Below are 15,036 nucleotides of genomic sequence, written 5' to 3'. Positions count from 1 at the left end.
CTAACAGAAGTTACAGACAAATGGTAGCTTATTAAAATGGTGGGACATGGTGAGAGAGCACAGTGAGAACTTAGAATAGAGCTGTAGAGTAGGCAGAACCCAGCAGGCCGCCTCTGTGCTGTCCTCTAAACAAGCTCTGCATAGCTCAGTGAAGGTTATGTTAATAATGTTTGATAAACATGCCTATATCTTACTGGTAATTTCTGAGAAGTGATCTTGAATCCAAACAAAGTATATTTTCCAGTGTGAGATAAATTTTCTAATTCTGTTTTTATCTTATTTTATCTAAGAACACTGGAACTATTTTGGGGCTGATGAGAATCTTGGTCCAGTGGCTGTGAGCATCCGAAGGGAAAAACCAGAGGAAATGAAAGAAAATGGATCTCCATACAACTACCGAATAATTTTTAGAACTAGTGAGGTAAGTTGCAAATGAGTAAGATTTGAGACTTAATTCAATGGGGGAAATGGAGCAGAAGCAGTAACAGGGGTTAAATTCAATAGGATAGGGTCACAGTGTCTTTGGAACAAAGAAGGCTTAGGGCTGGGGAGATAGGGCTTACTAGGACCTGAGTTCAGTGCCCAGCACCTATGTGTCAAAAGCTGGCATGGTGGGCTGTGCCTGAAAGGAGGTAGAGAAAGGCAGATCCCTGGAACTTTCTAGCCTGACAGCCTAGCCCACTTGGCAAGTTCTTGAGCAACCCTGTCACTTGGGGGAAAAAAGTGGATAGTATCTGAGGAATGATACTTGAGGTATGACCTTTGGCCTCTGCACATGTGTGCATGTGCACACTTGCGGAAGAAAGGTCTGTTCTTTGGTGGAGATGCTTGAGAACAGTTGCCTATGTCTGGCTTTTCCTTCTCTCCCAAGGTAGGTGTGGTAAAGGAGTGGGAGTTTCCATGCAAAGAAAGCCAGGTCAGGAGGAGGCAGGAGCCCTTACGACTCACAGGTTCAGGGTATCTGGAAAGCACCCAGACCTCGAAGAGCCATTTCTAAGCATGTGTGACATTATTCCAGTTACCGATGTATTGCCTCAGCTCCTAATTCATTTTAGGATCATTCATATATATCAGTGCCTGAGGTATTAAGAAAGTAATGGTTTTGAAATTAGTTTAAACAGAGAGTTTGGCTTTATTTTCCTCATTGAATGCAGAGCAAGTTTCAGGGTTTGGCTTTGCTTCCTAATTGTTTCCAAGCTTGAACTCTGGGGAAATTAAAAGTGGGGATTTTAAAGGCAAGGGTTTTGTATCTGATATGTTGTTTGTAGTGGCCAGGGAAGGGTGGAGAGCCTGCCTGTATTCATGGCCTTTTCCTGTGTCAGAGCTGAGGATGGCTCAGAGGCAGCCCTTTTCTATCTATCCCAACATCACACTTGACTCTTCTCTTCTTGTTCCTCCTTCACATTTACTCCGCCAGCATCCTTCTCAGTCTTGCCTCAAATATTGTGTCCAAAATTTCACCCACTTCCATCCCCCAAGGCCCAGGCCTAGTCCCGCATCCTTCACCCAGCAGAGAATCTCTATGAAATGCAATCTAGATCTCCTCATTTTTCCTTCAGAATCCTTTAGTCTTCTCTAGGCTTCTGAGTAGAGCCCGCCTAGCAGCTAGTGTACCTGCTGAGGTGCCCCTACCCCCGTAACTCCCCTGGTTCTGTTCTTCCCATCCACTTTGGCATCCTCCCCACCGGCTGCCTAAGGACTTTGGTGCTTTCTCCTGCCTGTGGCCTCAGTCTCCTCAGCTGTTCCCAGGGCTTCTAGCATTCTCATTCTGACTTGTGCTCATAAGCCACAGGACCCTTTGCTGTCCTGGATCTGAATATTCTGTTTTTTCCCGTTTAATTCTACTGTCTGATTTCATCCTTTTGTGAAGACTTGACACAATCTTACACAGTGTGCTTATCATTGTGTTTGTTTTCTGTCTCTCCCACTGGCATGTAAGCCCCGTGAGGGTGGACACTCTCCTGTGCTCATTACTGTACTACAAAACAGTCTCTTTGCTGGGTGAGGGGTGGGGTGCAGCTTCGGATTCTTGAGTTCCACCTTATTCCTGACTTAATTCCTCCAAGTGTGCACTCCAAGCCTTCTGAAAACTCGGTGAGATTTCACAGTGGAGCCAGGGGCTGACAAGCCCTCCCCAGCTGCGGGGCTTTTCTCCCCCTCTGTTTCTGGCTCCACCATCCCACCTTGCCTGTCCTGTCTCAGGGGCAGCTGCAGCAGAGCTGCTTTCTCACACACATGCAGACTTTTCCTCTCTCGGTACCTTTGCTCATGTTTCCTTTGTTGCTGTTGTTTTGTAGTTTGATTCCTTTGGTCGTTAACACATTTCTTTTTTTCCTTGTTTCCTGTAACTGATTTCTAATGTTACCTCCTCTACTAAGCTTTTTCCTAGTGACCTGAGCCGCTGTCATTCCTCTTCTGCCTTTGGATTCTCCTGTTTTCTTTAATGAACAGTCTTCCCTAGATTACATGTATGCATTTCTCGTTTCTCGTCCTGTTAAATGCCACACACATCCCCAAATGTGTGCTCTGTTAACTGTCACCTTACAGCTTTCATACTTAATGGAAATCTACTCCATATCTTATTTCTTAGACCATCAAACCGTATTTAAATTTACTAAGAGTTTTGCCACACAGAACTTTTGAAAATCAAGACCACTTTATGTTTCTCCAGCAAATTAGTTAATATAGAGCGCCATTGCTTGAGTTAATATTTGATTATAGCTGGAAGCGTTTTAAGGAAGGAAGAGATGCCATATCCAGTGCTGTTGGCTGCAGTCGTCACTGTTAGAAGGCATGAGCAGCTTATGCTTTTCAGCCCCGTTAGGGAGGGTAAAGCATCACCCACCCTCCTTCCTTTCGTCATTTCAGAAGTATACCGTGCACATTCTCAGTGTCCCTGCAGCATCTCTCTGAGCTGACTCCCCCATTCCTCAGTGTGCTTCCTGTCACTCTGTAGTGATGCAGAGACCTTGAGCTGGCTGATCCTGTAAGGGCAGGCTCCTTTTGTCAAGTAAGTGAACAGCTCAGTACTGTAGCAAATACCTCATGAGTTCTTTTGAACTTCTGTGTGGGTTCTTGGGAGTGATGGCATCATTTTTCACATATAGAGTATCCTGTATTCTCTGTCTTCCTCTACCTCACTGACTTGACTAACCACCAATCATTTTTTTTTTTTTAAAGCTTGGGACAGAGCTATTGTCTTGGCCTCTAGAGCCTAGTATACATTCAGCATCTCATTCGGTATCTCTCTCCTGTAGCTCATGACGCTGAGAGGATCTGTCCTGGAGGATGCCATCCCCTCCACAGCCAAGCACTCAACAGCCAGAGGACTGCCTCTGAAGGAGGTGTTGGAGCATGTGATCCCAGAGCTCAACGTGCAGTGCCTGCGTCTGGCCTTCAACACACCCAAGGTCACGGAGCAGCTGATGAAGCTGGACGAGCAAGGGGTAGGTGTGGCACCGCGCGGAGCCCATCCATGCTACCCTCGTTTCCTACTGGGCTTCCGGAACAGGCTTTGATGTTTCTTCTTGGGTTGGGAGAACTATGCCGTTTGTTGTACAGGGTAGTGCCTTGTGGCTGTTCATCTGATCATGTCTCACCTGCACTCTATGACAGCTGGTGGATAGAGGGCTTTAGCCCCATTCAGCTCTTTCCATAGTCACCCGCACAGGCGATGGCTTTCTGAGCGTGTGGGAAAGCCAGGGAGTATCAACAGTAACAGAAAGTGTAATGATGGTATTACATTTACTAATAGTTAGGATGGTAATGGCAAATACTGCTGACCATGTTCACCAGGCCTAGCTGTTTAGAAGGTTATCCTATTTTGTGCCCCAACCTTAAGAGAATTGTGCTGTTATGATCCCCATTTTTAAGACAAGGAATCTGGGCTGAAGAGATAGCTCAGAGGTTAAGAGCACTGTCTGCTCTTCCAGAGGTCCTGAGTTCAATTCCCAGCAACCACATGGCAGCTCACAACCATCTATAATAAGATCTGGTGCCCTCTTCTGTCATGCAGATGTACACACAAATAGATGTGTATATGCTCATATGTAAAATAAAGAAATAAATCTTAAAAAAAAAAAAGACAAGGAATCTGAAGCATAGAAAAATTACATAATAAATTCAGTTTCACACTCTTTATAAGTTAGGGAACCAGGATTCAGTCATCTGACTGCAAGCATGTACTGATAGCTGTTAACCACACCATCCCTAAAAGCTTAGATTTAGAAGCCTACTTTAATACTGCCAAAGATGCATTTTTGCCTGGAGCTTTAAGTATAAATATTTAGAGCTGGGGTTTGAGTCAGCAGTATTGTTAAAAATGCCCAAGGTTGCTGCCTTCATTTTTCTGTCCCCAGCCATGATGTCCTTTGGCCAAGGTGCAGAGTGCTTAGATGGCCAGGGTAGAGGCTGCAGGAAGGAAGAAAGCTGCTGGGACCTGAAACCCTTCCCATCTGGCTGTGAAAGCCATGTTCTGCTTGGAGTAAATTGAACACGGCTAATTTTGTAGACATTATGCCCACATAACCTTACCTCTAAGTCCTTCTATCCGCATTGTACCCTAGCAGTGAGTAAAAGTAGTTTGGACTTTCCATGTAAAATTTGACCAGGTATGACAGCATTTTTGTGAACAAATTTGTCTATGTTTCCTTAATCAAAAATTCTGATTTTTATTAAGCTGGAATTGAGCACCTCCCCTTAAAAATCAATTTCAAGGTATTGTAATTCTCTCCTTCTACTCTGTGAGCATACAAAATGAACGAGAAGTTGATGGAGCCTTCGGAATCCTCCTTTTTTATCATGCGCTGCACAGTGCCTCATAGCCAATGTCCCCTCAGTATGAATGCACAGGGAATCTCATGAGTGTCCGTCTGCGTTTGTAGCATGTAACTCTGGAGCACATCGGATGCTTCAGAAGGTGGCCGCTGCGTGAGCTGGAGTCCTCTCAGGACTGCCTTTTAGCACATCCTCTGGATATTAATAAAGGAGAAGGAGCTAGGATGGCTGGGTTCAGCTTTATTAGTCTAGTCATTTCAATTACTGCGCTTACCCAGGAGGGAGAAACCCACTCAGGCATTGATAATACAGTCATATACTTAACATTCCCAAGCTCTACAGAGCAGATTACTTCACATAGAGAAGGTGTTTTATTACCATTTCCCTTGTTTTAAACATATTAAATTTAAAAATTCATGCTCCAGTTGTGGGTTTTTATGGGACGTCTGGCACATTCTGTGTCGTCGTACTGCGTGCAGAGTGTTGGGCCGCAGATGGCGCTGATCTGTGATGAGCATTTCATGGTCCCCACAGCACAGGAAGCAGAACAGGAATGCCATAATGACTTTAACTCGGTTACATTTATTCAATTCACAGAATTGGCCATCACTGTGTAATTATCGCTTTCCTGTTTTTAGTTACTAAAATGTTTCTTCCTTCATGAATTATTAATTCTAATATATGGTAATTGTTCTCCTTGGTTAAACATTATAATGTGGCCATCAGTGGATCTTTGTAAAAAGGTGTCTAAAATACGCTATCCCGTGAAAATAGGGCTTTACCATTAGGCAGACACTAAAGCACGGTATCCTGCCTGAGCCACCCCGTACCTGCACTTAACTGTTCGACTCTCGCTTCCGTCTTGTCTGTCTTCATGCACAGCCTTCCAGGCTGGGGTCATACACACTTGACATTGACCTCCTCCTGGGGTCATACTCTTACACACTTGACATGGCAGTTGTGGATCCTTGGAGCCACTTGGAGAAGTAGATCTTTTGGTGTCTTTTGAAAAACGTACTTTAAAAAGAAACGCACTGGGTAGTGGTGGCCCACGCCTTTAATCCCAGCACTCAGGAGGTAGAGGCAGGTGGGTCCCTTTGAGTTAGAGGCCAGTCTGGTCTAGAGAGAGTTCCAGGACAGAGAAGCATTGTCTTAGAAAAAAAAAAAAATGAAAAGGAATGTAAAAAGGAAATGAACGCAAGGTCAATGCTCAGCACAGAAACCATTGCAAAGCATTTCTGTTTTTCATCTTTTTTATTTTTATTTTTTAAATTCAGGCTTTCTATATGTCCTTGTGTTAGATTCTCAGTGTGACACCCAGAAACTGGACTCACTAAAAGAAACCTTCAATCTCCCTGTATTATCTTTTCTACCCTTATTAAGCTGCTAACATAAACATACCTGGGAAAAGAAAACACAAGTTTGTTTTCTGTATTGTAGAATTTTGCTTTCAGATCCTTGATGCTTGATTATGTTCTTCTGAGAACAGAAAGCAGAAATAAACCTAAGCAAAAAAAACAAAAAAAAAAAAAAATTTTTTTTTTTTTTGTAAGGTCCAAGTGTCCAGTTAAGTCACTGGCCTGTCGTTTGGGTTTGGCTCCGTTATGCATGCTGGGGTCACAAGAGATTCTTGAAACTCATTTTGAGACAAGAGTGTGTGTTCTGTGACTTACGGAGGCATTCCCATTGTTCTTGCTCTCTTTGGGGGCTTTAGCTTTTTTTGAATGGCCATTTGGATTCTATTGTTATGTGAAATGAGAAGATATAACTTGTTTGGCAGGGGTTCCACATTGCCTAGAGTTTACTGGGGCTCAGAAAATCTGTTGCAACTTTGGATTTGGTTTACCTGCCTTATTGTTGTGTGTCTGTTTCCTGAGGGCATTTGTAGGATAAAAGCAGACTAGATAAGATGCCTTGCACAGTTATTAGGTTCTGATCTCTTTCCTAGCATTATTTGATTTAATTTCCACAGTGTGCCTGAGCAGTTTATTCCAGTCACTAGCCTGTTTTATGTTCAAGGCAATTGAGGTCCCAAAAGCTTTTGGGCATTTTCTGCCCTCTCATCTCTTGCTACAAGTCTGCATAAATACTGTCTTTTCAAGAACTGCAATTTTTCCTTTACTTTTTCTTGTCTTGAAATCCTTTTATTTTTAAAAGAGATTGTGAAGTGCTAGGAATTTTACTATCCTATTAGCTTTTAATATATGTGGCCAATTCCGGTACTTTTAAATTATGTCAGTCTTCAACATTCTAAACCACCTTTATTCCCTCTCCTTTTTGCATGGGGAATGAGAGATTGTCATGTCCTGTCTTGAGGAACTGACTAATGTGTAGCACTCAGTACGACACTGGGCACTTGAAAAAGAGCCAAGGACTCTTAGCTGCTATTGATGGTAATAAAATGATCACTTGTTAGTCACCTTTTACATGTGTTATCTCGTTTAGTCTTTGCACGCTCTTATGGGAGCGCTCCTATTGAAAATAAAATACAGTGCTTCTACAAGTAAGCACAACTGGTGTGCTCTGCGTACTCCTTGCAAGTTGATAAAGACTGCTTAACATAATGAACGTAAGATACCTACAAAGAGAGATGTGAATGCAGACCAAAGGGCAGGAATCAGTATTGGCTGACAGGGTCAGAACGAGGTGCCCCTTGAAGGGAGAAGGCTTGTATCAGAGTAAGTGATCAGGGGTTCCGGACCCAAATCGGTAGGAACAAAGTAGAGGGGAAAGGCTCCATGTGTTCACAGCACTTCCAGCAGGCGCGCTGAGCAGGAGTGTGAAAGCATGCAGCAGGGCAGTAAAAGGAGGAAACTTGGATTGAGCAGTGACCAAGCCAGGTATTGTGTGAAGTAATGTGCATGAGTAACATCCAGGCACACAGACTTCATAGCTCGCATTCCTAGCCCCTGTGCTAGATGCCCCATCCTGAGTAGGGAGGATCCTGGCATGGTAGAGGTTTTGGTATCCAGCATGGAGTATAATGTATTAAACCCAAATAAAAATAGGATAGGGCTGGTTTTCCGATGTCAGAGGCTCCCTTGCTAGTTTGTAGTAGAGGGAATCAGTAGTCCTGCTTTCATTAGGAAATGCCCAGTCACAAATACCCAGTAGTGATTTTGCTTGAATGAATATCCAGTTTTGAAGGTGTTCACTAAAAATACTTGAAATGAAAAGATGTATTTCTCAGTTTTTAAAGCGATTACTTTTCAAGTTGTTGAAGCCCATGAGGAAGCCTCGTCACTTTACTGTACGCCTGCAGCATGTTAAGCATGGCTGCCGGGAAGATGGCAGTGCCTTTTTCCTACTGAATAGCGCCGATCTTTTGATAGGGTATGACTGGAATGCTGCTGTTTTCTGCTCACTGCCAGGGCGCATTACTTTATTGTGAGACTAAATGGGTTTGACCAGCCGCTCTTGTCTCTTTTCAGGCAGCCTGTTTTGAAAAAAAAAAAAAAAAAAAAATGACCCATAGGGAAAAACATTCTATCTAAAACCAATTTTCCATGAATGGCGCTTGGGCAGAACAATGACATCCCTCAAATTGAAATCTCTTAGATTATGGGAGTAGCCAGTGCATGTTTGCTGTTCAGATGCGACCAGGCTACTCCTGGCCCCGGGCATGCCTCCTCAGGAAGCGCACTTGCCAGCCGTCAGGTGCAGCTGCTTGTTGTGCACCGGCCACCCATGCTTGCCTGACTGAGGCTTGACTGGATGACAGGGTGGGAGGACCCTGTGGGTCCTGTCACCGATGGCTTCAGCATTGGGGACCCAAGGCTGTGGCAAGAAAGCAGGGATGAAGAACAGCCTGAGAGCCACAGACAGTAAGGGCTCATTCATAGTCTGAAAAGAGTGGCTGATTGGGCAGACAGTTCACCCTTCTTGGTTTTAAATTATGGGCTATCTGTGAAATTCAGCCTCAAAGTGAAAATTTAGGCATTCTGTCCCATATAATCGTTGTGTCTTCAGACAGCCCAGACCCTAAGGAACCTGACTGTGCTTACATGAGAGTCTCAGTTCTTCCTGTCACCCTTTGCTCCACCTGTCACAGTAGCACATTCATGGATTGCTGGTACTCAGTGTTACTGTGTTTTCTTATCCGGATGCTACCAATATACACAAGGAGTTTTGGTTCCATGTTTCCTTGAACACTTCCTGTTTATTTGGTATGTTTTATAAGACCTTCTCGTGCCTGCAAAGGTCTAGTCATTGTCACTCTGTCCACTTCTCTACTGTGTTGCTCTATCACTGATGGATTAAGAACTTCAGTTTCCCTTTTGATTAGCAGTGGAGCTGATCTCAGCCTTTTCCAGATCATACTCTAATGGAGACTGAAATTTATCTCAGCATCAAGTTAGATGTATCCATTATCAGCTGACTACCCTCAGATGAATCTTTTTACTTTTTGGAGAAATTTTTTTCACAGTGCATCTTAGAATAAGATTAGGTTATGTGTGTGGAATATTTTACTTGCATTATGCCAAAGGTAAAAATAGATTAGCATGTAATCTGTGCAAATTGTACATAATTTTGAAATTTGTCAAAAAAATAAAAAACTTCCTTACCCAACCCAATATCTATACTTCTTTCTTTCTTTCTTTCTTTCTTTCTTTCTTTCTTTCTTTCTTTCTTTCTTTCTTTCTTTCTTTCTTTCTTTTTTCCTTCCTTCCTTCGCTTGCATTGGGTTTTCGTTTGTACTTTCCAGTAAGGATAAAATTTAAAACTGCATTTAAAAAAAAGTTCTTTACTGATTTCCCAGTCTCTCCTGGGAAGACAGTAAAGAGACTCATCTTTAGGAAGAAGTTGAGAGAGTTATGTTTACAGAGACCAAACCAGAGTGACCACTGTCCACGAATCCCTGTTCCAAGCAGGCAGAGATGCTCCTTGTAGGCTGCTCTCACCCACCCCCCAAGAAGAGCCAGGGAACGCAGCAGGAGAACATTTTTAGAAAACAAGTTGAGACTCTGGTGTCTGAAAAGATGGAAGAATGCCTCCCACTCTGCTCTTTGCAGCCAACCACCTTGGACATTATATATGATGGACACAGAAAAAGAAGCTTGGAAGGTAGACAGGAGGTAGACTGGCTGAGGAGCCAGTCTATGGATGGCACAGTGAGGAGGTCCTGGCTTTTCTTCGCAGCTCCCGGTTTGGATTCGGAAGAGGCCAAACATGGTTGAGTCGCGATAAGCACCAACAAAACTTTTTAAAAGATTTTATACATTAAAAAATAAAACCATAAACCCACGATGTCTGAGGAGGCTTTCTGTGCTTGGGAGGCACTGCTGGATAAACAGGTGGGGAGCAGAAGTCCCACCTCTGTGGATCCTGTTTTCCACAGGTGGCCTCAGACACTGGGTACTTAGGTCTCTCTAAGGCTTCCCTGCACTGCTATGAAGCCAGGTGGAGCACAGGAACGCTCTCCTGTCCTCCCTTCTCCCCCAAGCCACAGCAGCATCTCTGGAGGCCTAGTGGTTATCCTATTCCTCGGGTGCCAGCAGAGTTCAGTGTTGCTGATATGATGTGGGCATTGGCCCTCAGGAAGATGACAGGAAGGCGAGAGCATCTAGAGGCCCTGGAGAACTTGATGTCCCATGCTTTGAGAACTGTGGCACAGGGAAAGAACTCTTAACACGTCATGCCTCATAAATGTCTAGATTAAACATTTAATTCTAAAGGTTTATAAAAAGTGGGTTGTCCTTGTGGGGTTGGTCACCTCAGAGTTCTTGTGACTTTTTCTGGGAAGATGGATAAAGTGCTAGACTTTGTAAGATATGCCTGAGAGCCATGTTACTGAGGTGTAATGAGCTAATCCTGAATTCTGACTAGACCCACTCTTTTCCCAGGTATGCAGGAATTCTTGATTTGGCTTGTACTCTTTCATTAAGTGTCCCAAAACAAAACCCTTCCAGATCGTATCGGTCTTTGGGTTTGGGACTATTTCATATTAAGCATCCCTATTTGAAAATTCAAGAATGCCTAGGTTGTATCTCTTTCTTGATTCTGTGTGGAATTGCCTGCTTTATGAAAGGACATCATTTAGTACTGTTTGTTCCCATCAGTGGACCTCTGATATGGGTTGAAAATGGCTTCGCTTTGCTGAGATACGACTTTTGTTCTGTTGGACTTAGCGTTGTTAATTTTTATAGACATAAGCACCTTTTGTAAGGCCTAGTCGTGCATACCTTTAATCCTAGCACTCAGGAGGTAGAGGCAGGTCACAGGATCTCTGTGAGTTTGAGGCCAGCCTGGTCTACATAGTGAGTTCCAGTTCAGCACTAGATAGTAGCCCTGTCTGAAAATACAAGCAAACAAACAAATAAACAAAATTGTTGAGTGACCAGACACTTGAATCAGGGCCCCAGAGGAACCGTTGTCTGAGGCATAGAATGGTATTTCATTACTAAAAAGCCCAGACATTCTCATCAATAAAATTTATGCTGCTTTTATCCTCCCTGTTTCCAGGGTAGTTCTCAGTTCACTGCTGTTTTGCATTTTATATTTAAACATTGCATACTCATATTCAAAGCCCACACAGATATATTTGCGTCTCTCAAAGAAAACAAAGATCCGTTTCATTGAACCTGCCAGCGGTTCCGGGGGTGCTCAAGCTGTAGACCCTACACTGACACAGGTGTCTCTGGCACCTGCTCCTTCCCTGGGCATGTTTGTGTTACATTTGTGTAACTGCTGCACAGTGCCACAGATACCAGGAGGAAACATGGTCCCTGGCTAAGGATTTGAGGAGTCTTGAGTTCAGAGAATGCCTAAGGATTTGAGGAGCCTTGAGTTCAGAGAATGCCTAAGGATTTGAGGAGTCTTGAGTTCAGAGAGTGCCTCCTCCATTTGATTTAATTGGAACAGAAATTGAGTGTATAGTCATCTTGTCAGTTCAGGAGAATAGAGCAGGTGGCATCTGGCACAGTTTTAAGCTGAAGAAAATGTGACAATCTAGCAGATTTCCTAATCCTCTTATAAAACACTGTTCCTTTCAAACCAGCGAAACCAGAAACCAGCTGGTTGTCTGTGGGTGGAACTGACCGTCTATACTATCAGTGAGTAGAAGGAGCACATTGTGTCCTCTCCCGGAGACTGCCTGTCTGGTGCTTTCAGGTTTCCTTGCTTATCTTACTCCACAGTGGACTCTTTAACATGATAAATGATTCCTGTTGAATTTTCCAGTGAAACCTTAGGCCTGTAAGAAGTTCTTTAAAATATCCTACAAACCATGAGTTTGATAGAATGCTTCCCACTGAGCAGGGTGACTTTGTTTTGTGGCCTGTGCAGGCTGATCTGGGAGGCGCAGCCAGACAGCATGGAACTCAGAGCTCCCTCCTGTCTCCAGATCATTATCTCTTTGATGGTTCTCTCTGCAGGGAGGAGGTGCTCCCCCTCAAACGGGGTACTGGGAGCTGGCTGTGTTAGAGAAGGACTGCCTTTGTAATGGGCAGAGAGCCTGCCACTCCCAGTGAATTCTCAAAGACCACTAGGACACTCAGCTCAGTTCTACAGCAAGGAAAAACCCTCTCCTTGTGGGGTCTCCCTCCTAGCATTAGCACAGTCTTAGAGTTGGAGCAGCCAGCTGAGACAGGGCTGAAATGTCAGTGGTTTTACTTTAATATTTTGCTTGCTTTTTTTTGTTTCTCCTAAGTGTGATATATAAAACAAAAAAAACAAAACCAAGCAAACCAAATGTATGCCTTTTACCAATTAAAGTGAAGTAAAGATATGCCTTGTTAAATGCTGTTTTTCACACTGTCTTCTGTTAATTTGTTCAGCTACTTGTGAGGATCAAACCAGGGCTTCACTTTGCCCCCAGAGGTGTAGGGACAGGAAAGCAGAGTGGGTCCTGAGCAGTGAAGCTAGCATCTGGGCTTGTTGTGCTCCCCTGTTGCCTTAGCAGAGTGAAAGGACGCAAAGCAAGCAAGCAAGTAATGGATTTTTTTCCCAAGTTGCTTTTCTGTGTGAGCGCTGTTCTGAACCATGTGACTTAGAATGTTGATAAAGGTAGAGCATTGATAAATGCCCATAGGCCTCAAATGGCAAGGGCCTGAATGTTTTGAGAATTCAGAAATCTTCAAATTGTAGGATAATAAAATACACGCACAACATGTTAATATTCCCAGTGTGATATGGGATAGCACCCCACAGTCAGACACATGAATATTTATTTGAGGAAAATATGAATATTCATACCAAGAAGAATAAATTAAAAGTTAGGATATCAACGCGTTATCAGTTTTTGCTACTAAGTGTGTTTGCTTAAATTTATTTCTTTTATTTTTCAACTTGAGAATTGCAAATAAATGGGTTTGGACTCATGTGTTGAGTGTTAAGACACAGAATAAAACAAGACTGACAGGCAGGCTTAGTGGCTCACCCCTTGAACCCCAGCACTTCGGAAGTAGAAGTCTGGTCTCTTGTAAGATCAAGGTCAGCCTGTTCTATATAGGGAGTGCCAGGCTTACACAGAGAGACCCTGTCTAAAAGGAGGGGGGGCAGGGCAGGGCTGCCCACTGCAGAAATTACTTTTCTTCCATTCACTGTCTGTCAGATGAGTCAGATCAAGCTGGTTGGCTGTTCTAGGGACCAGATAGTCAGTGCGTGTTTGCTATTGTACGTGATTTGGCAGGTAGCAGGTATTTGATAGATGCTGTCTGCTAAAACTTCCCCTTACCAAGTATGGTGGCTGTGCCTGTAGTCACAGCTGTTCAGGAGGCAGAAGTAGGAAGACTGTTTGAATTCAGGACTGTGGGACCAGCTTGTGTGTCATGCTAGGTTGGAATCCAGTGAATGCTAGGCAAACACAGCACCAAGTGACAGCCTTATCCCCCCCCCCATTTTTTTTTTTCCTTATGCAAAATGCTCGGCTCAGTGGCCACAGCACCATTGTTTTGGAGGGTCAGGAGCTCAGCATTGGCCACCCTGGTTCTTAGTGTCTCCATTTTTACGTTGTAAACTTACTTCTTATTGAGAATTCAGTGTCTTTTTGAAAGTTGTCTTTTGGATGACAGGCTTTTCAGTGATGAGTAAGTGTCTTGATTACTGTTGTATCATAGTTACATCTTGGGAATATTTCACTCTTAAGTGCAGTGTGAAATGGGTATTTACCCCCCAGCTGATCTGCCATTAAGATGTCCTTCCAGAATCCCTCTGAAGGCACTTGCCTTTGAGGACAGTTAAGAAGAGAAGTTCCTCTAGCTGTGTGCTGGCGACGCTGGTCTCTACCCGAGCTCTACATAGGGGCATAGTTTAGCACACTGTTGGAGTGGTGGTGGTGCAGGGCTGCTCAGAGTCTTCAGTACCAGGTTAGTTAATGGAACTTTCAGTTCCAAAAGTTTACTTTAAAGTATGTTTTCATAAATAGATATCCGCCTTTAAATGTGTGAAGGCCTCGGGTTTGTAGGGAAGGATCATTGAGGGAAGGATCATTGAGGATTATTTGACAGTTTTGGTCAGGCCATTCCTCAGCTTTTTATACTTTATAAATCATGAAAAAGAATCTCCCCAAGTCCCACCGTCTGCTCTGATGCTGTATGGCATGACGCACAGCAATTCTAGTTTACTCCTCTGCCCTTTTCTTTCAGCTGAGGAGGATTATAGGTGTGTTCCACTGTAGGTTTTGGATCTGAGACAGAAGAATTAAAAGGATTCCCTCGAAGGATGCTGCCCATTTGCTGGGTGTGTGCCCCACAGGACTTGTTAGCGCGGGAGGGTTAGTGCACATCGGTTGCTCTTTGCATCACTGTATCTCCTTTCTCCACAGCTGAACTATCAGCAGAAAGTGGGCATCATGTACTGCAAAGCAGGCCAGAGCACGGAGGAAGAGATGTACAATAATGAGTCTGCGGGCCCAGCCTTTGAGGAATTCCTTCAACTGCTGGGAGAACGAGTTCGGCTAAAAGGATTTGAGAAATATCGCGCACAGCTTGACACCAAAAGTAAGAAATACTTACACCTTCCTCTTCTGCTTGATTTCCCCTGCCATGCTGATGTGCGTCTGCTAAGTCACCCAGAAAACAGCACTGCCACTTACTGCAGAGAGCTGCTGGCAACGGAGGGAGGCGAACAGGCCGGGGGGGATGTCACACTGGAACCACTGAAGACCACGGTCCAAATGGCCGGGATGGGACTGCAATACACTGCTGTCATCAGTGTATTGGACGGGTCGGGGCATGGACACAGATGGTGCAGAGTCGTGCCAGGTGCGAGTGCAGAGTTTGCTCAGCTGAGTGTTAGGGGAGCTTAAAAGTCCAGGACCTT

At 44.0% G+C, this 15,036-nt stretch overlaps 1 protein-coding gene across 3 annotated transcripts in view; it reads left to right on the top strand.

The window, feature by feature from the left end:
• Positions 1 to 15,036, top strand: part of Sipa1l1 (signal induced proliferation associated 1 like 1) — a 288,319-nt gene that overhangs the window by 190,173 nt on the left and 83,110 nt on the right. For all 3 annotated transcript variants that reach the window (XM_055593255.1, XM_055593253.1, XM_055593254.1), the window contains 3 exons: positions 291 to 421; positions 3,258 to 3,446; positions 14,540 to 14,714. In XM_055593255.1, coding sequence (XP_055449230.1) covers positions 291 to 421; positions 3,258 to 3,446; positions 14,540 to 14,714 — 495 coding nt within the window. The remainder of the gene's footprint in view (positions 1 to 290; positions 422 to 3,257; positions 3,447 to 14,539; positions 14,715 to 15,036) is intronic.

Source organism: Psammomys obesus, unplaced genomic scaffold, assembly GCF_907164565.1.
Source record: "Psammomys obesus unplaced genomic scaffold, mPsaObe1.curated_primary_1811, whole genome shotgun sequence".
Lineage (NCBI taxonomy): Eukaryota > Metazoa > Chordata > Mammalia > Rodentia > Muridae > Psammomys > Psammomys obesus.
The sequence above is the reverse complement of the archived record's forward strand: the minus strand, read 5'-3'. Positions and strand labels throughout refer to the sequence as shown.